We start from the raw sequence: 26,430 nt of genomic DNA on the forward strand, positions 1-26,430 counted from the left end.
GTCATTTAAAGTTTCACGTTTTGGACAATATCCGCACAGATAGAAAGCCAATACTTATCACTTGACACTAAAACAGAAAAAAGTACCAAAATCACAAAACCCACGAAAACATTTTTGTTTGGTTATTTGAGTGTTGTATTTAATGCTTTTATTTACATTTATTACAACTATTGCACGCTTAAACTGAACAGAAAAATAATTAAATCAATATAAAATCGTGCATTTAGAAGACTACTGTACCCGTTTCATAATTCATTAGTACATAAAAGTTACACACCACACAAGCGCTGTAGGCCACTACTAAGAAATCTACTGATATGTGATTTTTGCACGTGTATTGTTAGTTATTAATTAGGTGTGTAAACGAATACGAGCTATGTCGTATTTTAAAAGGACTAATACCCAGTTATTTTCAAAGCCGAGGCCGCCTATTACTCCTGAAACCAAGTATTGGAGTAAATTTGGTGTAAGTATGTCTTATTAAGTTACATGTTGCTTATAAATGAAAAGTTAGGTTATGTGTTTTGTTATTTATGCTTTTTTTCTACCTAAGTTTATGCTATGAATATGTTTTACCTGTTTGTTTTTAGCGGATTTCCTAAGAATTTGGAAATCGCCTGGTCATGTTTATGTACATATGTATTTGTTTTACATTTCCTTTTATTTTCTTTAGAATAACTTATTTTAAGAGGTGGTTTAGTGCTTATCACCTGTTCTGTACCAAGATTTTGTAGTACCGGTGAAGCATACCAAATACTTTTATTTTGTATGACGAGTTAGAATTATAGGAAATATTTAAATAAGCTCTGTTTACTAAATTAAATGTTTAATTAATTATATACCACTAGAAATATTTTTTTAATTAAGTTTTGATATCCTGACCAAGACACTTAAATACTTATACAATAAAATAAGTATTTTTTTTTAATGGATTTCCAAAGAATTAGTAGAAAATGTTACTGTGCCCGGTCGGATTTTATTAGGGGATGTTGTGTGAAGGGGTCCAACTTTTCTTTACATTTTAGAGTCTACTGAAACCGATTTGGCAATGTTTATATATAAGATTTTTTTCATATGTCCTGTTTTTGCCCTGGCTTTTTTTATTTCTGTGGATGCAATATGAACCAAGTTATGCCTTGTTGAAGGTAACTTTTTGTTCACTGAAAACTGAAGTTGAACCTTTCAATGTTAAATAACAGAAAATTTTTCAAGGAAAACTGATAGGGTATTTTTTAAATTACTTGAAATGACCTTTAAAATTAGCTTTGGTAGAAGTCATTAGCATGAAAACTAATGGAGTTATGATGAAAATAAAATGGTTGTTTAGCTTTTTCAGGGGGTTGATTTTGGTTGTTGATTTTTTCCCTGAAAAATCAACAATGAAACAAATGACTAATGCAAGAATTGGAATTGAATGTAATCTTTTTACAATTTACTTTATTTAAGTACTAACAGTATGTTCTAGAAGTTTGACTGGTTTGGAATGCCTAGATTTGAAAAAAAGGTTGATTTAAATTTGAAAAAGTTGAAATTTCATAAAAATTTTCTTTTTTTCACAATTCAAAAACTAAAGAAAATATGTAAATTGCTAGAGTACAAAAATCTATTTTTTTTTGTTGAAAATTTTGGTTTTTTTATTTCTATAGAATAAAAATTGATTGAGATATTACCATTAGAAGTTTGCATTTGAATACGAGAACCACCCAACCCACGCCCTTTAAATTAAAAGATTAAAAAAACGAAGGGCTCAAGGAATCTCAACTTTACATGCCTTGTAGCCCTTGAAATTCCCTGCAAAGCGATTTTTTGAGCGATTGGATAGCTTAAAAATTAAGGAGGTTATCATTGAAAACCTAATCACATTTTTTTGGTGAAATTTTCAGAGCATATAAATTTTTATATTCTTGACAGTTTCAGAGCATTTATGAATACATGTGAACACATAAATGTATCTACAAATGTATAAGTGTATCCTCATTTACTCATATTATTTTTTTTTAAGGGGTGGTTATTGAGGGTTAAAACGTTGCAGTAAATCATAAATTATATTATAAACACTAAAGGGATTTTAATAAATGCACCATTAAAACATTTCAAATTGTTGAAAACTAATTTTTTTTAAATTTCATTCCACATTTCAGTTGTGGAATTATATTCCACAACGTAAAAAAATGTTTATTTACATATTTAAATATGATTTCAATCTATGAAACGTTTAAATGTATGATTTTTGAATTTTTTTTTAACAAAGGGTAGTTTTCACCCTCAAAAACTTATAACTTTAATCAGGAACATATAACTTTAGAATTAGGTTAGATAAGCCTAATTACAAATTTTCATGAAAATTGATATTGTTTGAAAGAATTCTTAGGTTAATACTATTTACAGCAATACCAATATTTTCTTCTTTATGTCTAATTTCTTAAGTGCCATAATAAAATCTTTTGTTCATCTAGGATTTTGATCAATTCTTTTAATTTTGCTACTTTTAAAAGTGAATTTATGTTTAAAGTTGCAAACAGATCCATATTTTTAAGTTTTGATTTTGGGTTTTCAGAAGGCTCCTAACCTTCTTAGATTTCATTTTGGATTCTCCAAAATCCTTAACAATTGCTTTTCTATTTCCAACGATGGGATATTTCCTTTCAGATTACCATGTGAAGTATTTTTTATTTCGGAAGTGTCTATTGATAAAGTTGATTAAAAGTTCAGTTTGTAGGAATAAATTTTCCTATTTCAAATTTAAAACTAGGATTATAAGTCCTAGAGTTCTCCCCCCCCCATTAGGTCAGTTGAATTTCTTGTATTCTTGTATTTATCCAGGGCCACCATATGGAGGACTAGACTTAATCAAAATTTTCCAGAGAGATCTTACTTCAAAGCATTTTTGAAGGAGCGTTGAAGCCCTACTATCTTATATATAATTAACCATTTATACAATTTATACCCCAACTGAATGGTTGGGGTACCATTTTATACCCCAACTGACCATTTATACAGTTTTTTTTTTCAGTTAGTAGTCCTAAAGCAACTTAATCTAATGCTACGTACAGAGTAGAGATAAAAATATTCTGAAGGACAGGCATGAAATGTCTGCAGAGTAGGTATTATTCAGTGGTATGTGTAGTAAATTTTTGATAAAGGTTTGTTGTACCTAATGTTAAAAAATGTTGTAAATGTAGTTTACAGTTATTGTGGGAAGATATTGTGTGGTTTGTAAAGGCTCATAGACTGTGATGACTGGGACATGTAACAAAGATAAATGACGGGGCAGTGTCCAAAAAAAATATTGTGTGTAAAAATACACATAATAAAAAAGAGATGGTTAAGATTGGGATGAATGGATGGTTGGATGGTGGATTTGAGAGAAATTATGGTAGCAGAATGGAAGGGAAATGTGAGAGACAGAGGGAGAGGGATGTGGTGGTGGCAAATTATTGCGGAGCCCAAGACTCATCCAGGTTTTAGCACCAAGAAGATGAAGTAAACAATTATTAAATAATTCAAATTAATTAAAAAGTGATATTGTGAATACATATATGTTAATTATTTTTTGGATATGGCTTTGTCCAAAGTTGTACTAGATTGTGTTAATGTTTTTAAGTTCTATTGCTCATGCAATATTTCTTAGTGGCAAAAATATGTATATTTTAAGATTTTGTTTTTAAGACATTCAATATTAAAAATTGCACAAGATGATTAATAACTTCCGCTGAAGTATTGAAAAACCACAATACAGTTTGCTTTATAAGCAAACAAAGAGGAATACAAATAAAGTAGTAAAATCCAAAATTAGATTCTTAGGAACCGTGTTCAAGTATTAAAATTTAAATTTGAATATGAAAGCTAATAAAAATAAAATATGAGCAAGAACTACCAAGTGGTAGTAATTCATTTTGTGTAATTTTCATTGCTGGGCTTAATGGTCAACAAAATTATCAGCTAAAGGGAACTAATTTGAATCTTTTTATCCCTTATTCATTTTTTACATCAGTGATTGCCTTCTCTTTCCCTCTACCACTCCTCTACCCTTTCTGCTTCTTCAAATCTCTTGCACTGGCAAAGAGATTTGAAGGAGGACATTAGTCCTCCTTCACCTTCCAGATCTACCTTGCTGTCTCCTTTTCCCTCCATTCCAGCATTTTTCTTCATTCTGTTCCATGAATCACTTCATTCTGTTCTTCTCAACTATTTCTGTCATTCTCTCCATCCCCAAACCACTTTGATTATCCTCATTTCTAATTCTGTTCCTTCTAATTTTCCACATTATTACTTCTCAAAAATGTCATCTTCATCTTTTCTATTCTACTCTCTTCCCGTCCTGAGGTTGTAGATGTTTCCAACCTGTTTGTTAGAATTGAAATAGTTAGAAATATGTTTTATAAAGAACTTCCTTTCACTTTCTTATCCCAAACCAAGCTCCTAACACTGATAAAATCCTTCAGCTCTCTAAGTTCTCTGTTGCTATTACACTCTCGAGATGGTCAAAACTTTCAACTACTTCCAGTACCTTATCCTTTATTTTTACCGTATCTTTCCCCCTCTCATTTCTTTGGTTAAGACCATTTCTTTTCTCTGCACTGATCTTCATTCCCTTTACTCCTATTATTCAATCCACACATCCAGCTGTTTATGCACCTGTCCTTTACTATCACTCGAAATTACCACATATACTGCAAATAACCATGTTTTACTACTCCCCCTTCGTGCAACTTTGCCTTTACTTACCTCTGTCCCTGATGGGGAGTCTTACTCTTTAAGACTTTGGGGGTTGGCGTTCCCATGGCTTTAGCCTTTGCAGCTTTTTTCCTACTACACTATGAGCTGCAGAACTCTACAGCATACACTTTTTCCTGTTTAGCCTCCGTTAATTACTGTTCAGATAATACTTCAAAGGATGAATGAAGATAATATGTATGAGTGTAAATGAATTGTAGGCTTGTACACTCTCAGTTCGACCATTTCTGAGATTGTGGTTAATTGAAACTCAGCCACCAAAGAACATCGCTATCCACGATCTAGTATTCAAATCCATGTAAAAATAACTTACTTTATTACGACTTGAACTCTCGACTTCCAAATCAACTGTTTTTGGAAGACCACTAAACCATCTCGGTGGGTTTACAGTATACTTTTTTTTTTTTTTTTTTTTTTTTTTTTTTTTTTTTCTTAAACACCCCCAACATCCCCGGCCACCGCCGTTAGGCTATGCGCAGGAATGTCGGAGTGTCGTGGCAGTCGACTGCCCCCCTGTCTTGCCTTTTCTTTAGCGTCCCATCGGGGTCCTCTCAGTTTCATCAGGATGCAGCAGCCCTCCCTTCTGGACGACCACTACATCCCTCCACTTAGAGGCTACCCTTCCCGTCCCTACACTAGGTTGCCGGCTACGCATTGCGCGAAGCCGGCAAACCGCCGCGTCCCCCTCTCACACCTGAGGGTCCCAAATGCATCATCGGAGCACCCCAACTGACCTTCATTCTTGCATATGAAGGAGCCAAAGCGTCCTCTGCATCCAGGCTGCCTCCCTGGCCCTGCACGGCGACCACGATTCGCCCCCTGCATTTTATTTATTTATTTATTTTTCCTCCCTTCAGTTGCAGCCCATCACGTTGGCGTCTGAACTTATTCCTCCTTCCGCAATCCGCGGGCACGTTCGCTGTGAGTGCCCTCGTAACCGTTAGAAGGAACACAATCAATAAAATAAAATAATACCACAATCATACAATACAAGGAAAATACATAATAAATGAAACCCACTTCATGTTGTCTCTTCGGCGATGTCACCTCTAGCCGTGGCCCTCCTGCACACGGTCGAAGCGATCGTGCTTGTCATCTCGAGCCGGCCGTAGAGTACCAACCACAGTGACAATGGAGACAATGAATTCACAATACCATACAACACAAAAATAATATATATAGTAGAAGAAACACACAGTATACTTGCTAGGGACATTGCTGCTTACCCGCGCCTAGAAGTCTTCTCCCCACTCTCTTCCATGTACCTCCTTCGTCTTCAGGATGCTAGCCACCATGCTCTGTACCGCATCCCATTCTCTCTTCCCTTTCAGCATGTGAGCTACAGTTGTTTCTGGAGTGAGGCCATCTGTGCCATGCCTACGCCGGACCACAGCCCACCTTTCGCACTCGTAAAAGGTGTGCTCCGGCGTGTCATCCTGACCGCAGTAGAAGCACCTCGGTGTCCGTCTTCTCTTGAACCGATGTAGGTAGACCCCGAACTCCCCGTGTCCAGACAGGAACTGCGTGAGGAAGTAATCTACCTCCCCATGCCTCCGCCTGACCCACGGTCCCAAGTCCGGGATCAGTCTCCTGGTCCATGCCCCAGCCCCAGCCGTAGCCGTTCTCCACATCTCCTGCCAGTTGACCATCAGCTGCCTCCCGGCTTCCGCCTTCGGCGTTCCTTCGTATGTGGAGACCAGCTGCGTGGCCCGCAGCTCGATGGGAGGCACCCCTGCGATGACTGCCACTGCGCATCCAGATACGGTGCGGTACGCCGATGTTATGCGAATCGCCGCTCTTCTGGTAAGGGAGGCTAGCATCCGTACGTTCTTCTTTCTCGAAAGTGCGTCCTTCCAGGCCGGGACCGCGTACAGCAAGACGGAGGAAACCACTGAAAGGATCAGCCGTCGCTTGCTCGCCCGTGGTCCGCTCTTGTTGCCCATTAGTTTTTGTAGAGCGTCTTGTATCTTCTCGGCCCTCTTAGTGACCTCTCTGAGGTGGGTGTTAGACAGCCCATTCTTGTCAATCCACACGCCCAGGTACTTAGCGCAACCGGACGTGTGGACCCGTACGTCGTCTACCATGAAGGACATTCCTCTCAGTCTTCTTCTGCCGGTGATCGGGACAGCTGCCGTCTTGTGCGGTGCCAGTCGTAGTCCTCTCTCCCCCAGCCATCTGCTGACGACTGCCACCGCCAAGTTTGCCTTATCTTCTACCTCCTCCTCCGTCCGTCCCGACACCATCAGCGCGAGGTCATCTGCGTACGCGACCGACTGGCATCCTTCCGGGAGTTCTTCCCGCAGAAGGCCGTCGTACGCGATGTTCCAAAGAAGAGGCCCAAGCACCGACCCCTGCGGAACGCCTCCAAACATGTTGAAGTCATCTTCTCCTTCCTCTGTGCGTACCCGCAGAGATCTCTCATGCAGATAGTCATTTATTACGGCGAGCAAGTAGCCGCTGATCCCTCTCTCCCGGAGTATTCCCATGATCACTCCCCATGGCACGCTGTTAAATGCATTCCTGATGTCTAGGAGAATGATCAATGGGATTTTCCTTCGTCGCCACGTGCCTGCCGACTGAACTCTGGCCCACTCTAGCACCCGTCGGACGGCGTCGACGGTCGATCTTCCCCGAACGAAGCCGTACTGGTCTGGGGAAAGACCTCCGCCCGCCTCAATCTCCGACCGCAGTCTTTCAGCGATCAGTCTCTCATACAGCTTTCCCATCGTGTTGATGAGGCAGATCGGCCGGTATTTCCTGGTTTCTTCGGCTCCCGGTTTCGGGAGGAGGACCAACCTGGCCTCCTTCCAACAGCCGGGAAAACTCCCCGTGGACAATGCCCCACTGAACATGTCTAACACCGTCCACGGGTGCCTATCCACCAACACCTTCACGATGGACCCAGGGATGTTATCTGGGCCCGGGCTCTTCCGCAGGCTCATCTTCTTGGACGCCCACTGTAGTTCTTCTACAGTGAAGCGCCTTTGTTGATCACCAGCTATCGGTTCCCATTCCTCCTCTTCGACGTGGAAGAGCTCCGTTATCGCTGTGAGAGACTGTTCCCTTGTCAATGGGGTCAGGCGCCTACCAAACTTCTTGGTGACGATCTGGTAGGCCCTGCCCCACGGATCTTGCTCCAGGTCTTCCACGAGGTGTTGCCACGCCTCTTGTTTGGCAGCCTTAATGGCTCTACAAAGGCTTCTTCGTGCCGCGTGGAACACCTCCGTTTCCTCCTGTTCCTCTAGACCCCTTCCGCCTCCTTGTATTTCAAAAATTATGGCCTTGTGGTCGCTGGCAAAATCATCTTCTACTACCTGCCAGCCCACTATCCTTCTTGCCACCCTATCTGAGGCCGCTGTCAGATCCAACACCGATCCATCACCCCTTGCGTCGTATGTAGGCACCCTAGGCGTGTTCATGACCACCAGTCCCGCGGCCCCAAGCATTGTAGCTAGGGTGTAGCCTCTCCGCGTGGACCGGCACCCTCCGAGTTCAGTGCATTCGGAGTTGAAGTCCCCGGTCAAAAGTACCGGGAACCCAGCCCTTCGTATGCATTCCTCCAGGTTTCCGATGAATTCTTCATGTCGATCCATTCCGCTGTTGGGAGAGATGTACCCATTGATCACCGTGAGTTGATGGATGTCTACAGCCACGAACCCTCTACCTCTAACTACCTTCGTGACTGCAAACCTGCCGGTGACATTCCGTATAGCAGCATCGCCATCCTGGTCAACATACCAGTGGCCTGAGTTAACCAGTCGCTGATTAGGTTCCACGACCAGCAGTAGGTCGTATCCTCCAACCAGCGCTGCCGCCCATGCCAAGTCATGGGCAGCCACGGCTCTGTTTACGTTGAGCTGTAAACACTTCATTTCCGAACGTGTTTACAGTCCCTGCTACCCAGTCTATGCCCAATCACTCCACAACCCACGCATTTGGTGGGTTCCCGGCACTCTGCCCTCTTGTGCCCCGTCGCCCCGCAATTGTAACAACAGGCTCTCCTATCGGGACCCGTGCAGTGTGCCGCAACATGACCCGTCTCCCAACAGCGAAAGCAGTTAACATCTGGTCTTCGTATCTCCGCTCGACACGATTGCCACCCTACAAGGAGCCTCCCGGTGGACGTAAGCCTCTTCGCCTCTTCCAACGGCAGCACCACAGTGGCGTTCTGCGTTTGTCCATATGCTTGGCGGACCGACGTGATCCTAGCAGACGTCTTTCCCTCCAGCGCGCGTTGTACCGCCGCCATCACCTCCTCCTTAGTCACTTCAGCGTCAAGATCTCTAATGTGGACAACCTCTTTTCTGTCCAACTGCCCTTTCCCACCAATCTTCACCTCTGGCGCCTACTGTGCCAATTTCTCTCGTAGGGATTGGGCAGAGTTGGTCCCCGCCCGCACCCGTACCTCGACATCCTCGCCCCTGCCTTTACGAACTGAGAGTATGTTAGGAGCCAGTTCCTCTCCCACTGTTACCTTCACTTGGCGTAGTAGCTCTGCATAGGACTTGCCCATCTGCCGTAGGACCACGGTCTCGGTCTGCCTCTCACGCCGTTCCTCGGTCGGGTCCCCTGAGTGAAACATAGTAACCTTCCTTTTATGCTTTCTTGCCCAGAATTCCAGGGTGTTTTTAACTATGCTACCCAGTTTACCCCATGGCGCCGCAACAGTCACCGGGTGTACCTCGTACGTTGAAACGGTTTCCAGACCAGATAGCAACCAGTCGACAGCAGTTATGTCTTCCCCTTTAACTGGTATCACGTACAGGTTTCCCGACGGGTCGATCTCCTCTTTTTCCCCAATAACGTCTGTGGCCGCGACATGTCGCACCACAGTGCCTGGGAGCATAGCGCCACTGTTCAGCTTCCTCTTTATACCGGGTGCCAGGTCGCAGACCCGGCAAGCTATTTTTGACTTCTTGTCGCCCTCAAGGTCCAGCACATAGACACATGCACGCTCGTCATCCGCCTTGGGTAAGCCCCGCACCTCCTCGACTAGCTCGAAGGCCTGTTGGGGCCACCTTTTTTCAGCAAGCTCCTTCAGGTCTTGGACCTCCCCCTTCTTCAGCGCTGCCTGGATCGCGGCGAGATCCGACCCTGCCGTCTGGGTATGCTTATTGTCCAGGTTCGCAGTCCCTTGAGTGCCCTGCATCGTCGTCGCAACCCTTTGCGCCTTTTCCATGACTCTGCCGGCCGTCTCCTTGAAAATGTCGCTCACTTCTGGGCTCGCCTCACATAGAAGCAGCAGGACCTGAATTTCTTCCAGAAGCGACTTCATGGTCGGGTGGTGGGCCTCTTCCGCGTCTTCACTCACCTCCTTCCTGCGCTTCCGCGCCCTGAGCTTGCCCAAAACCGTCTCGTCCGTTGCCTCCTCTTCTGACTGGTCGGTGGAGGAAGTCAGCGGGGGGCGCGGTGAGCGCAACGTCTTCCTTGACCGTCGGAAGGCCCTCTCTTCCTCTGTCGTTGCTTTACAGTATACCTACACTACATCAAGAACACTACACAAATTACAACTTATACCCTTACACAATTACACAGTAACACGGCACAGTAAGGTGCCGTTGCAACCTTTCGAAACGCAACTGTAACCCAGGGTGGAAACTATTGAGTCTCAAACAATGTCCTCTGGGCACTAGGGCGGGCCCAGTTGAATGCATTCCTAGCTCCAGCAGGCTCGCAGTCTGCTGGAGTGGTCGGAAATATTGCCGGTACTCGTGGCAACTAAATGTCAATTACAGTTAAAAATTCCCCGGTGGTAGTTGGTCCACCTGAAAAAAACCAGCAATCCAGGAGTTAAAAGAGACTTTGGTCGACATCATTAGCCGAAGATTTAGCTAGTGATAAGGAAACATGAAACATTACAGAAGGGGTGAAATTTTCCTTTGTAAGGTTTCTTGTGGTTAGATACAGCGAGAAAGGTAAATCGTTTGGTCAGTTTCTCCCTTCCTGATAAATAAGTTTATTGTAACAGCTTTGCGGTTCTCCAAAATCTATTAAAAATATCAGTGGCACATTGTTGATTGAAGTAATGAGGAACAAAGCCAAAAACTTCTTACCCTTAAATATCTAGGGAAAGACGGTGTGGTAGTGGAGTGGATAAGACACTGAATTTCAGCAGGGGAGTTATCTTTTGCCGTGACTTGGCTGATGTTGAGTTATCTGAAATTACAGAGTTGTCACCTCAGTCAGTCATGCCAGTGCAAAGGGTTGTGAGAAGGGAGAGTAGTATTGATGTACCGACAAACCTCTGGTCCTTTGAATGCATCCAGAGATTTCTGTGGCTATTTGGTTTGCTGTTAGTGTTTTGACTGTCGGTAGCGTGTGTACCTCCGACAGTTTGAGGCTTTTCTGACTGCATACTGCGGCTGCTATTAAGCATCAATTTAGTTAAACTCCCAATTTGCCCCTTCCTTGCGGTGTAAAAGGCACAGATTTCTACGAACGTGTACCCACCTCACCGCGGCAAAGAAGTGGCAACGACTTCTGATCGTAAGTCCCCGCCACGACTAAGGGAATACTCCCTTTAGTGCTATTCGCGTTCTATTAAGAACAAGGGCCGTAATTCGTAGTTTTATAACTGATCCAGAAGCGGCTAAAAAGTACGAACAGTGACAGGAGAATACTTAAGGTATCCATCTGCCCGTGGCTCGCTGCGGGCATCGTCACACCAGATGGCTTGCCCAATATTCTAGTTAAGAGGAAGACAGCGAGCGTCTCGTTAATCATGTCAGGACAAGTTAGGGAATCTCCGACCATGACAGAGCTTACCGAGGTGAAGAAGTCCAGGCGGAAGAGTAAGCCGGAGCCTGTTCCTATGACTTCGTTGGCGGATGAGTCTTCGGAGATGGATACAGGGACACCCACGCGGGGTAAGCCTAATCCTGCGGTAGAGGCATTCCGTAAAGTGATGGCCAAGGCAGACCAGGGCGACCTGGACTACCTAATTGAGTTTCTTGTTCTTCCCGGCAGCATCGGTTCAGGTGTGGGGAAGAGAATCTTTCCTCGCTTGTTGAAACTTCAGGAAGCCTTTTTCTGCTGTGGCAGAAGGCTGTGAGACTGGCCTCCAAGACCAAGGAGGTAAAGGTAGTTCAAATACCAGCTCCTGCTCCAGCACAACCCAGGCGCTATGGTGAGGTCGTTCGCGGAAAAAGATACCAAGAAACCGGAGGGTTCACCAAAGACCAGCACGGAGCTTAAAAAGGACTTTCAGGCGCCCTTCGTGACAACCGGAAAGGCCTAAGGATCAGGGACATCTAAGAGACCATCAGGGTTCTAGTCGTCGTTGCGGATAACAAGGAGACGGTCCGAGTCATCTAGGACTCTCCTGCTGTCAAGAAGCTTGAAGTCAAGGTTGACCCCAAGCGCGGTCGAAGGCCTTTGACAGACTTTCTGTTGAGGAGGTTCTGACCCTCATGAGGGAACAGAACTGCGTTCAGGAAAGAATGCAGGCTTATCTTCAAAACAGGGAAACGGTGATGCTCCAAGGTATCACGGAGTTTTTGAGTTAGGCGCTGGTCTCTTCCAGAAGTTCTTGTCGGAGGGTAGTATCTTTCTGGATTTCGCATTCTGCCGCGTTAGGAGTACTTTGATGTGCAGCGATGCTTCAGATGTCGCTTCGGCCATAGGGCCAAATTCTGCTAGTATGCGTCGGTCTGTGCGCATTGTGATGAAGAGGGCCACAAGCGTGACGATTATCCGCAGAAAAAAGAGGCTCCTACTTGCGTCAACTGTAAAAGGTTCTGCAAGAGTCATAGGCACTCCGTGAATAGTAAGGAGTGTGGATGTTACAAGAAGGCAGTTGAGATATACTTCAACCCTCTCGATGGTTAGGTTCGGTCAGCTAAATGCCCAGGGTGCCTATGTGATTCAGGTTGAGTTAGATGAAGTTGCCGAAAAACGGAGCATCGATGTTGTTCTTTTACAACACCGGTACATGGTCAAGGGTGATCGGCCAGGTTTCCCTGGCTGGAGGAAATTTTTCGTTGGAGACAGTAAATCTGCCGTACTGTGGAAGAAGCCTAATGCCTTGTCTAATTGGCAAATTGTCTACCTTCACCGGTGCAGTTGGGTTGTGGAGGGCCTTTCATGGTACCAACATCTATGTTACCATTGGTATCCGTGGTAGTATTCAGAACTGGTCAGTAGTGGATGATTGCACGAGTGATCATCGACTAATAGTTTTTGAGTTGGTAGGCGGGCTGCGCGATGTCTATAGGAGGAACGTTTCTGTTCAGCAGAAGCACATCCTGCACAGGCGGGCGGATTGGGCTAGATTTTCAAATATTCTTGTTTTAGGTCCACTCGTCTGGGTCGTTGAGTTCGACTCTCATGCGGTTGCGGATGCTCAGTGGCTGCCGCATCGTGGCTTATGCCGACGATTGGTTGCTGCTGGTCGAGGGCAACTCGCGTGCCGAAATAGGGCTCAGGGCGACACAGGCATGCAAGGTTTTTAGGTTGTGGAATCGTCAGCTTAAGACGGTTTTCAGTTCGAAGAAAACCACTATGATGCTTCTTAAAAGACATCTAGCCGGGACTCGTCACCCAAGTGTCGTGATGGTCGGCCTTCCGATTAGGTATGTCTCCGTTCAGAAATATCTGGGTGTCTTCCTTGATGAGAGGCTTCAATGCAAGGAGTACTTTCAGTTTGTCGCAAGGAAGGACATTGATGCCTTCTTTGGTGTTCGTAGAGTCATCCATCCCGATTGGGGGTTGAATTATCGTACCATGCATATTCTTTACAAAGGTGTCTGTGGGGCCGTAATGTTGTACGTTGCGCCCGTCTGGGCTAATCGTTTACAATTCCAATGTTATAGGTACATTCTACTGCCAGCCCAACGTCCTCTATTGTTAGCTGTTGTCGGTGGCTACAGAACTGTCTTGAGAGAGGCAGTCTTTGTGATCACCGGCATTAAACCCATTGGTATTCTAGCTACGGAACGTAGCAAGCGGTATGTTTCTAAGAAGGGAAGCCTTCATACTTCTGGGCGTATGCAAGAAATCTAAGACCAAGATTTTGAGTCTTGGCAAACTAGGTGGAACGATTCTTCTACTGGTCGATACATGCATAGTATTTTTCCAAAATTTGTGGAGCTGCGAGCAATTAGGTGGGTCTTTGTCAATCGGTACACAACTCGATTCCTTTCAGGACATGGTGCTTTTAGGAATAGTTTGGCTATGTTTGGTTTGGTTGATTCGGGCCTGTTCCCGGATTGTAGGGTCGACGACACTATGGACCATGTCCTTTATGCTTGTCCTCGGTACGAGGCTAAACGTACCAGAACTGTTAGGGAACTCGAGAGAGTGTATTCCTTCTTTGATCTGCGAGTCAGCTGGAAGACTTGTAGAGAATGGACTATTGTGACTGGCTTCCTGCGTTTCCTCGCTCTGAGCAGGACGGCTGAAGGGAAGTAGAGTAGCACCCCGGGTGGCTAGGGACCGCCTGGGCAGTTGATTGGCCGGAGGTAGGCGTGTTGTCATCGAGCCTCGGTTAGATAGAAATTGTGGTGATTATTATCTGAATGTTAGCTGTCGCCGGAACGGCGACTGCATTGCCGAGTGTACGGGTTACCATGCAGCCGTGAGTTGCAGCGCTGTTTTGACGAGGGCAATTTTTGAATGAGCAAACATCACTGTCGGCCGAATGGTGACTGCCGAGGGCATGGATTCCCATGCAGCATTTCAATGATGGTAGTAAGTGAAGTAAATATTACGCGGGAGTCTGCAATGGAGCTGAGTGGTAGTAGGAGGTCTGTCCTTCTCTCCCTTGTCGACCAGATCGGAGTTTGTAAATTAACCAAGTCTAAGGTATGAACTGAAGCTGAGTTCACTAAGGAAAGTAGGACTAAATTTTCGTTGCGAACATTTTTGGTGGTATATTGTTTTTGAATTTGCTTCGAAATCTTGAGACATTTACAAGAAAGTGGCTCAGTAAAAGTAGAACAAGGTGCGGGGTTCGTGATTCCGCGAACTCTGTTAGCTAGTTCAGAGGGCAACGATGTAGGACATTCAAGATGTCTGGACGAGGCCTACAGCGAAGGCAAAAGCTTAGTTTAAAAATCACCGATGTAAATGTCTACCGAGGTATTTATATCGACGGCGGCATCCCAACGAGTCCTGGCTTATTACTGTAAGATGTAAAAAAACTCCCATCAGGGATATGAACGGGGGGGGGGGGGGTAGTGACCGGAAGCGTCTCAAAGCGGGTGTCTTCCCCTATGGGGTTGGGATGATATATAGACATCCTTGCTAATTCTAACCTTTTCAAGTCCGACTGTTCTGACAATAAAAGTAGGTTACCTACATGTACGACCATATATATTTAAACCCCAGTCTCTGTTTCCAGTGTCAGGGTTTTGGCCCCAACAAAGATGATTGTGCAAAGAATAAGTTTGTTCCTGTTGCAGCAGTATAGGACATGATGACATCACATGCACCGAGGTAGAAAAATGTGCAAATTGTAAAGGTCCACACTCGGCAAAGTCTCAAGAATGCCCCATTTACAAAGAAGAGAAAGCTATTTTGAAAATATGTACTGAAGAGAAAGTTCCCTCTCCTGTGGCTTAATGGGAATATAGAAAGTCACTCAGGATGAGGAATCCTGTACAATCCGGTGTAAGTTTTGTTCAGGCTCTTTCTTCAAACAATATACAAAAAGAGAATGAATGTGTAGCTTGCAAAGAACTGACCTTATAATACCAAGTAAAGTCCATCATGGCTGGTATTACAGCATTGAGTACTGGCAAGAAGGTAACTTTTGCTAAAAATTCCGATAGTGGTTTACTGAAAACCACTTCAATCAATCTATCACCAGAGAAGGTTCAAGCTGCACCAACAACACATCAAACTAACAAGATCCCTAAGAAGGGATTTACTAAAAACTCTGGTATGGTATCTCCAGGCTTCCAAGTCCCTGCCACCATCTTGAGGGCAATTCAGTTCAAGGATATAGAGGCCGATGAAGTGCCTGAAGAAATGAAACTCTTCTTAAAAGTTATCAATAGAAAAAAAAACATTTTATTTGACAAATAATCTGTGTGCAGAGTTTTGCATATACTGTAGTAGGAAAATAATATTTTCATGAGTACCAATATTGTTCATAGGAATGTTTGCAGTTTCTGTTCTCATGGTGAGGCTATTGAGTTCATATTAAAGGAAGAAAATCCTTTAATACTGTGTCTGCAGGAGACTCGCCTCTGTCCCCAAGATGATTTGCCCTTTTGCGGATACATCTGTGATAGATGCAACCATCAAACTGAGGAGAGAGGACATGATGGTGTAGCTGTAGGTAGTTTTCCTCAAGGAAAACATAATGGCCGCCTGTATTCTGGTAACAACAAATATCCCTGCAGTCTCAGTGAAAATATTGGTGCCATTCAAAATGAATATCTGCAGCTTATACCTTTCTTCAAATTCTGAAATCAGTGAAGATGATCTGTCCAGTCTGTTTTCCCAGATTTCTTTATCCTGCCTAATAGTTGGCCATTTCAGCATTATTCATGGGACTCAACATTATGTTCTTCCTGAGGCATTATAGTTGGTTGACTGAGGCAGAACTGGAATATCTGCTTATTGAATGATGGATCATACACATTTGTTTCATCTTCATCAGGTCCACTTTCATGTATCAATCAGTCCATAAGTTCAGTAATCCTACTCTCACGTCTTACCTGGCGTGTCTGAAAATTTCTTTGGAAGTAATCATAGATCAGTTGTTATTTCAGTCGGTGACCTTAGGGTCAGCCACGCAGGTTGGTGATTCAGAAAGCAGACTGGGTCTGGTACAAGGATTCCTTTGGCCAGTATGACAAGAGCGGTAGCATGATCTACCAACTTGCCAAGTTTTCACAAAAAATTCTTGATAGTGCAAATGAATTCATCCCTTAAACATCTGGAAATCCAAGTTAGCCTGCTGTTCCTTGGTGGGATGAAGACTGCAGGCATGCACTAAGAGATTGGTGCAGTACCTTTACATAATTTCAATCGAAGAACTATGACTGCATTCCTCTGTGCCTTGCACAGTGCGAGGATTGTTTGCCATCAAGTGTTTCAGTATAATAAACGAAAGTCTTGAATGAATTATGTTGATTCCATTTCTTGGATTACACCATCATCTGTTGTATGGAAAAAGGTTCGAGCTATGTGAATTGGTACAGTCACTGCAGCTGATTAGACTGCAAAGCAGCAGAATCCTCTAATCTGCTGCTCAGATTAAGCTTTCTGCTGAATCTCACAAACTAATGAGTTTGTGAAATATTAGTTGCAGGTAGAAAATATCCTGTTTGTGATTGGAGACTCGCAAAATAAATTAAACATACCCTTTTCTTATAATGAGCTAAGGTATGCCATGAATAATTCTCGTAACACTTCTCCCGGAAATGATAATATTGGGCTTAGTATGTAATCACACCTCCCAGGTATTGCAATGTGACATGTTTTGTGTATCTATAATATAATATTCCCTGACCAGGTGTTTCCAGATTCTTTGTCAAGCACTGGTAATCTCTGTACTGAAACCTGGTAGGTAAATCATGCCCTGCAAGTTGTCCTATCTCCTTTACCAGTACCTTGTGCAAGGTGATGGAACATATGGTAAACCGTCATCTAGTGTAGTACCTTGAGAGAAACACCTTAATTGCCCCAGAACAATGGTTTCCGCCAAGGTAGATCATACATTGATCATGAGTTATGTTGGAAGCTGTTATTCAGAATGCCTCTTTACTTTGTCAATGCCTGGTTGCTGTTTTTGTCGATTTGCAAAAGACATGCAATATGGCGTGGAGGAGAGAACTCTTAAATACACTTCATGAATGGAAAATCTTGTATTTATCAGGAATTTCCTCAAGAGTCGGTCCTTTCTTGTTCGAGTTGGAACAATGTTATCCGAAAGTTTCATACTAGAAAACAGAGTTCCATAGGGAAGTGTCGTAATTGTTAACTTTGTTGACTGCAGACATAAATAGTATAACAAATTGCGAGCAAAAATCAATTGTGTTCTTTATTTGTAGATGATTTCTCTCAATTTACATAGCATCTAGTATTTAAGTACTGGTGAGAGGCTACTTCAAAACACAATAACCTGTTTAGAATTGTGGTGTAAAACAACTGGATTCACATTTACTCTGGAGAAAGCGAAGTGCATTTGTTTTTCTTGGTTGAGGGAACATGACTCTCAACTGTTTTTACATGATAAACCAGTTGAAGCATGCATGTGGGTTACATTTCTAGGATTGTGGTTTGACCAATGAGTGACAGGGGTAACGCGTTTAAAGGTAAAATGTCTAATGACATTTAAAATGGTCTTATATGCATTTTTCGCTTCTACTGAGCCAATAGGGCACACTAGGCTCACTCATGAATATCTGATGACTCCAACAGATGCACCTATTTGTGCTTGCTTTGACTGCCAACTAACTGTACACCACATCCTTGTGGAATTTGCCTGTTAGGCAGTATGACATTGCAATTTTAAACTAGGGACTGACATGCGAATTATGTTGCAGGATAATGAAATGATGTTTTCTTATGTTTCACGATTTCTTAGGACCCACCTAAATAACATTCAGTTATTTGAATTTTCTACAGTAGTTCCAGCTGTTTATACCAATGTTAATTTTTAATATTTATGTATTTAAAATATAAATATTGTGTCCAGGCACTGATAACGCCATTTTATTGTGCACTTAGGAAAAGAAAACTTGTATTTCATCCGTCACTATGATGAAAAATAGAGGAGTACACTCCCTTGTCTCAGTCGTATCTTTACAGCAAATCAGTGTGACTCCCCATATTGGGTACTGGGAGGTCAGAGGTACCCTCTGTAACTTCTGTACTTCTTTTTATCTCGTTTCTTAAAAATAGGGATAATTATCCTTTTATTCCAATCATTCGGTCTTTTTTCTGCCTCTGTGATGCCATCATCACTCTGTTCAACCAATGTGTACCAGATTGTCCTGCTACTCTTATCAGTTCCTGCTGCTCTTCATTGCCACATTTTATTCAGAACTATCTCTACCTCTGCTATGTTTATGTCTCTGTCCTTCCCTCTTGGATCTACTTCTTTCTCTACTGAGTCTTCCCATTGGATATTGAGCAGCCCCTGAAAATACTCTTTCCATCTTTCTCTTATTTTCACGCTGTCCTCCAGTATTTTATCCCCATTACCCTTGATTAAGCTATCCACCCTTTTTTGGTTTTTTGTTTTCCTAATCATGCCGTAAAATTTCTTCTTTCCTTTAATTATATCTTTTCAAACCCTTCTGTAAATTCTGACCAACATCTTTTTTCTTCTTTAACAATTCTTTGGCACTAGTTTTTAATTATTTAGTACTTTCTCTTCTTCTTACCCTCCCTTTTTTATCCCCACTTATTCCATGATTCTTTTTTCTACCTGTGGAAGTAAAAGAGGCAGTGGAGCATCTTTTACTTCCAAAGGGCTTGGTGGTTTACTTTATTATAATTGCTGGGTGGTCTTTCTTTGGAAAGGTGTTACCTTTCCAAGGGAAAGGTAACACCTTTCCATTGTAACTCTACACACCCTTACTGCATTGCCGACAAAACCTCTTTGAACCTTATCCACTCTTCCTCCATATCACCTATTTCATTAGTTTGTAACATTCTTTTAATACCCTCATGGAAGTCTTCTCTACTAGTTGGTTTCCAAATTTCCAAACTCCTTCCTTCAACTTCATGATCTTCCCACATCTTATCTTTGCCAAAACAAGTCTGTGGTCCCCTTTAAAAAGCAATGTTGAGTCTGACTGTAACATCTAGCATTTCTTCTTTCTCAGTTAGGAAGTAATCTATAACTGTCTTCATCCATTCTCCTTTCCCCCATCCAACCTGGTTATCTTATTTGAATTCTTCTTGCAAAACCAAGTGTTGCCCACAATCAAGCTATTTCTCTTGCAGAATTTGACCAATAGCTTTCCTACGCCATTCTTGTTTCCATGTTTTAAAAACCCTAATGCTCTACTAAGTCCTCTGCATTGTGCATCTCCTTTCCTACCTGCACATTTAAGTCTCCCATAACTATTTCCTCTTCCCTATTTATTTCTTCATCAACTTTACTGAGGAATTCTTTTATATTTTCTTGATTCCCAGTCTGCAGAGCATATACTTGAATAAACTACTTTCCATTTTTAAATTTAATTCGTACTTTTATTCTGTTCCTGGGGCATTCCATTTCTTCAGTATTATGTCGCCACTCTTGTAAATCCTACTCCATTTTTTTTTCTCCTTTCCAAAACGGTGTAAATCCCTCTCCAAGCTTCTTCCCCTTTCCTTCACATTTAGTCTCATGTAGTCCTAACAAAACAATTGTAATCTCACGCAGTCCACTATTTCCTCTGTCTTTCCTGTCAGTGTTACATTCATTGTTGCCATCCTAGCTATTTCCTTCTCCTTTTGCTTGCTCCTTCTTTCTTAATCATTACATTTATTATTCTTTATTTGCTTTTTCCCCAACTGTCCACTTGTCTAAGGAACCAAGCACTGCACATCACTTTCGGAGAATGCACTAACCCTGATGCTGATTCAGCAACAGCTTCCATTTTAGGTAATTAATACGATGAGGCTACCATCCTCAAAGGCATTTTAGAGCTACTGCCAGCAATTTACTAATAGTATTACCAGGAATGCTAATTTGAATATGTATGTAAATATATATTATAATTGATTGAAGAGTAACATCTTGAATAGCAGATTTTAATGTATGTGTTTTGTTTTAAAAACATGTTCAGCTAATAAAATGTAAATAAATCACTTAAATGTAATTTTTTTTATTATTACAGAAGTGTAAAGTAACTGTAGTTAGGTTTAATCCTAACAGAGTATTATATAATTAATATTTTCAGTACTTTTTTCACTTTAATTTCAGGTTCCGGTGCTAGTAAAAGAATTTGGTACTATTGATAATATTGACTTTTCACCTGTTGAACCTCATTATTTTGCTGTTACTTGTTCTGTTAGAGTAAGTATATTTATATTTTTGATAATTTTCAGTTGAAATACTGTGGTAATATTTGTTTCATTAGTTATTGTGCTTAAATTGACAGATGAAAACTTCACGATGTGCTGAAAACATTTGATATGAGAAAAAGTAATGTCATATGAAAAATTATTGTTAATTATCCAGACTTATAAAAGATGAGATGTTTAGAAAATTGATTTTGTAGGTAATTTTACGATTGATTATTATAAGTGATTGTTTCAGGTTTGGGAAGAGAAAATAATTGCTTTGTGCCAAATTTGGTGAATACAAAGGATATAGAATTACTTTGAAGCATAGGTCATGGAGTTTTGCAGCAACAATTAGACATGTGTGCAGGTGCATTATCGTAATAAAATAGCACTTTTTTTTTGGCCAGATGTGGATATTTAGCCTGAATTGCACCCTTGAATTGGTCCAATAATGAATCATAATATACCCTGGTCTTGCCTTTTCCCGGGTAGTCTATGAGTACCACACTACAAGAATCTCAAAAACCTGCCATGACTTTTCCTTCAGATGAAGGAAAAATTTTAGTTTTTTTTGACACTCTTTCATCTGCTCCCACTCACTGTTTGGACTGCTATTAGTTTCTGGTGTGTAATGTTGGATCCATGTTTATCCACAGTTATGAAATGTCAAAGAAACTTAATGGAATTATGTTTAAATAGGCCTAAACACCCTTGAGAAGTGTTGAGTTGAATGCATTTTTGATCAACTATTTACAAAAGCAGCCCAATTGAGCGGAAAGTTTTTTCTTACCCAAAACATTGTTACATTTTGAAAAGCAGAAAATAATTTTTTTTTATGACATTTAGGGTTAAACCTTTTAAAACTAAGTACTTTATAACAGCTGTAACCTTAATTTTATCCATTTTCAGAAAAAGTCAAAACTTGTTTGCTTTTCTTCATCACCACAAACAAGCAACTAAAAGTCATACATGTGAAACTTAGCAGCATGCCATCTAACGGATTGTACTTGAAAAGTATCATAGTAATTTGGTCATATTTTCCATGTCACTAGACAACTTTCTCTAGTCAGGCAGAGAACCTTCTGAACAACCTTAATAAATAAAAGTTTCATTAACATTACAATGGGCACACTTGACTGGACAGCAGATACATACAAAATATTTTTTTGATAATTTTGTTTTTCAGGAAATCACTTCCATATTACATCATTTAAAACAGCTGCTTCTGTTCTTTTTATTTAGAGTATAAATTAAAATTTTGTGCTTAATTACCTTATTATGTAACCAATGATTCAACATTCTGAATCTACATGCAATTTTAAGCTGTATTATGTATGCAAAATGCTAAAGGATTCTTGATACATTAATTATAAACTTAGCCGAAAACTTTAATTAAAATTTTACATTTTATTTTGTTTTAAGTAAATATTTATAATGTTCAAATGCAATAAAAGTGTGGGTAAAATAACCCCCTCCCATTATATCTAACACTAAGTAAGTATTTAGTGAGGGTAAATAAAAAAAAAAACAAACTGCTTTTTGAGACTTTAAACACATATATGTTATACATTTATATTTTAGGATAAAGTATCACTTTTAGAATGTACAAAATAATTTCCCCATTTGGCTCAAGATGAAAGTCGGTCATTATTGTTACCAAGATGCTGTCACTCATTGTTTCGATTTATTCAGTTTTGATTTCTTTCATGACAAATTGTTTAATTCTAAAACCAGCCAGTTTCATAAGTTTTTTTTAGCAGTTTTGGAATAACTGAACCTCACTTGATAATTCTCACTATTTTTTTATCTATAATCTTATATATACTGTCCAGTTCCTCCATCTGCAACAAAACAAGCATTTTACAGTTTAAGGAAACTTAGATATTTTAAGTCTGCTCCAGTAGAGTGTCTTGCTAGTCAAGTTATGTAGCAGGCCTTACAGTGCAGACTATAGAATTCTTCATTGTTAGTTTAGTTTCATTAAATATAGATGTTTAGGATAAGTTTTATATATTAATTTCTGGTCATGCTTGTGACAAATTATATTTTCATTATTGGCATTTTACCATGAAGTGTTTTTAGAAATAGTTCTTTGATAATTATTGAAAAATCTAATATGGAATTTTTTATGTGCAATATATAATTGATTCAATATAATATTGTTTTCAAAAAATTATTTTATTATAAAAGAAAAAATCTGATGTGGACACTGCATGACTTCCTTGTACGCCTATTAAATTACATATACACATTTTTAAAAGTGGATAAAATTGTATTTTACTAATAATTTTTTATTGTTTTCATTTTTTTTTATTGTCAGTATTGAATTATTTATTGTAAAAGTTTTTTTTACTCTCACAGGTTAATAGTTATTTATAGATCAATATATTTAAATTAAAAAAACAAGAAGGAAATGAAGTCAAATTTGAACCAATGTGCTCCTCCTTGTAAGATCAAAATATTTCATTAATTAAAATTTTATTTGACTATAACTCTGGAACCAATGAAAATAAGTACCACTTATGATAATATATCGTTGAAAATCACTCAATGAGGGCTTATTACTACAGTTAAAGAAAGTCCAAAATTCAATTTTTTTTGTATTTTGGGCTTTTTTTGGACATTTTTGGTTCAGTCAATTGCAATCAAAAGGGGAGGTACACAACTAGATGTTACAACAGTCCTAAATCCAAAATGTCAACATCCTGTGGCTAATTGTTTTTGAGTTGTGGGATACATATGCACATACATACAGACGTCATGCTGAAACTAGTCAAAATGGATTCAGGGATGATCAAAATGGATATTTCCATTGAAATCTGGAAACCAACATTTTCGCAATCACAATATTTCCTTTAATTTGTGTGTGTGTGTGTGTGTGTGTGTGTGTGTGTGTGTGTGTGTGTGTGTGTGTGTGTGTGTGTGTGTGTGTGTGTGTGTGTGTGTGTGTGTGTGTGTGTGTGTGTGTGTGTGTGTGTGTGTGTGTGTGTGTGTGTGTGTGTGTGTGTGTGTGTGTGTGTGTGTGTGTGTGTGTGTGTGTGTGTGTGTGTGTGTGTGTGTGTGTGTGTGTGTGTGTGTGTGTGTGTATGAGACCTAATCTTGTTTATTTCTCTGTGTGGTAAGTCCAACTGTATACATACTCAGAAACATAGATAGATGTGTATTTACAGAGAGATGCATTTTAGCATAAAAATTTATTTGTGCAGTACCGTAGCATAAGTTTTTCGTAATACTTTTTTTATTTTTCTTATTTGTTAGGTACAGCTATATAATCCTATAACAAGATGCATTGTGAAGAATTTTAATAAGTTCAGAGAAAATGCATATGGAGGATCATTTAGGTCTGATGGCATGCTGCTTATTGCGGGTGGAGAAGAAGGAGTGCTAAGATTATTTGATGTCAATTCCAAATCACTGCTTAGAGTTTTTAAAGGTCATTCTGGGTATGTGTTTGAATATTCATTGATTTAAGTAATGTTTTATGATCTCAAGCTTAAAGTGTATTGTATCAGGCGCAAGCATTTGCTGTTAGGTTGCATTGTTGTTACTGTGAGGTATTTATTAAATATTTCTTATAGATTTTATATGAGGTGATAAGATAAATGAAACTTATTAAAAAAATTGTATAATAGTTTGTTTTTTTTATCTTGTGAACAGATTTTTTTTGTATGAGTTTCTTATTGCTTTCTTAGAAGCAATCTAAAATTTACAAATCTAGAATTGCGTTAATAACAATATTTTTCTTAGTCTTTCAATACTATACATGTACACTTGCCATTACCTATATGATTTTATGAAAATGTGAAATTATTTTATTTTGTTGATTAAAATCATTTATTATGATTTTTTTTGCATTATTAAAACATAACCCTCAGTATTGAAGCTTGTGTTAGATGGCCCTAGTAGTAAATAAGTCACTGAATTAGGAAGAGGAATTCCTAAACTGTAATGTAAGTTTTAGTTTCAAAAGGCAAATTATATAGAAAAAAACAAAATTGCCAGTGTATAAAAGTTGAAAGGATTTTATGTACAACATTTTCATTATTTTCACCCCCTCCATTGGGCAGGGAGTGAAAAACACACCTCACTCATCTTTAAAAATTTTAATTCATCTATCCATCCATCCTTTACTCTTTTTTTAATTACATCCTTTTTTCTTTATAGAAAAACATGTTTTTTAATTAAGGAAAAATGTTTTTTCCATAATTAAAAAACATTTTGCATAGTATATGTGCAATTTCCTCCAGTGATAAGAATTGTATGTGTAATTCTTAAATAGTGCATTACTAACTTGCTGTTCACTACCTGTACCAGCATTTATTATGGGTGTTACATGTAAAGTTCTTTGTGTATAAGAGTTACCAGTTAGAGTAGCTTCCTCAGAGTTGTAATGCTCACTCTACAGCTCATCTCTGTGGTAAATAGACTGAGGTTGTCTTCTTTAGCATGGAATGTCAGTTGCATTTTACTCATGGCATACTGATTCACAATAGAGTATTCAGTGTAGTAAAGAAAGAAGGCAATTGGAAAGAACTTCACTTTTTATTAAGAACAACTTTGTCATTTTGGAAGTGACTTGTTTCTCTTGACTCCATTAAGTTTTAAAGACTAACAAATCTTGACCCTTCACTGATTCTGTCGTTTCTAATAATTTGCATAATTTTTTAACTGCCCGTACTGTCCAAAATCTTCAGTATAGTTCATTAAATGCATTAAAAAAATATTTTTTTTCTTCTAATAAAATTAGAAGTAATTATTATTGTTAAAAGTACATATTGAGGAGCTGGCAATCATATTAAAGGAGGCCTTCCTTTATTTCATAGGCATTTATACAAATACAGTTTAGCACATAAACAAAAAAATTAAAAAAAATATTTTATAAAGAAAAGAAAAAATTATTTATTTACTTATAGATTAGCTAAGTAGAATATATAAGCAAAATTAATTCAGAAATACAAAGAAAAACATAAAAAAAAATTCTTGAGAATATTAATTATAGATTAATATATTAATTTATTTATAGTTAGAGCAGTTAAAAAAAATTAAAAATTTAGTAATTCAGACATTTAATGAAGACCCATCTAAACCCATTACCATTAATATTAGCAGGTTGTGAGCGCAGTATACAGTCCCCAACACAGAATCTCAATTCATACATATATATGCTCTCACACATGCAGGCTGTTTAAAACAGTAAGCAGTGTATTGCTCACTGTATAATTTTTGTACAGTTCATAGTGTTTTGTTTAACTAGACGCATATCTTAAAAAAATCTAATCTATATAACATAATCATCATCTTAGGAAATAATTTTCAATGTTTATTTTACTACCAACCTAAAACAATTGTAGAATTAGGAATTTTTTTCATTTAATTTTGGTTGCATTATAATATTTTTCCATGTAAATTATCGATAAATATTGTTGTAGGCATAATTATAATGTAGATTATAAAAGATATACATAAATAATTTTTTTCATAGTGTGAACAATATATCAACGTCCTGGAAAGCAGTTATGATAAGAGAACATTAATCAACCTTTATTTCTTATAGGTCTATTCAAAAAATAATTCAAATAAAACAAGAAGTCTAAAATAAATTTAGTAAATTGCTGACCTTGCCAAAACAGTTTTCTTTTATATCAGGAAATTTCTATGTAAATCTTCAGAATTACGATGTTGATCACACACTTATTCACTGAAAGGTGGTTAAATAAATTATCATTAAATTTGTATCAC

At 39.7% G+C, this 26,430-nt stretch overlaps 1 protein-coding gene across 1 annotated transcript in view; it reads left to right on the forward strand.

Moving 5' to 3' along the window:
- Positions 1-286: 286 nt before the first annotated feature.
- LOC142328999 (U3 small nucleolar RNA-associated protein 15 homolog) overlaps positions 287-26,430 on the forward strand; it is a 72,120-nt gene continuing 45,976 nt past the window's right edge. The window contains exons 1-3 of the mRNA XM_075373239.1: positions 287-466; positions 20,609-20,701; positions 23,950-24,134. Coding sequence (XP_075229354.1) covers positions 377-466; positions 20,609-20,701; positions 23,950-24,134 — 368 coding nt within the window. The 5' untranslated portion in view covers positions 287-376. The remainder of the gene's footprint in view (positions 467-20,608; positions 20,702-23,949; positions 24,135-26,430) is intronic.

Source organism: Lycorma delicatula, chromosome 1 (genome assembly GCF_047948215.1).
Source record: "Lycorma delicatula isolate Av1 chromosome 1, ASM4794821v1, whole genome shotgun sequence".
In the NCBI taxonomy this organism is placed as follows: domain Eukaryota; kingdom Metazoa; phylum Arthropoda; class Insecta; order Hemiptera; family Fulgoridae; genus Lycorma; species Lycorma delicatula.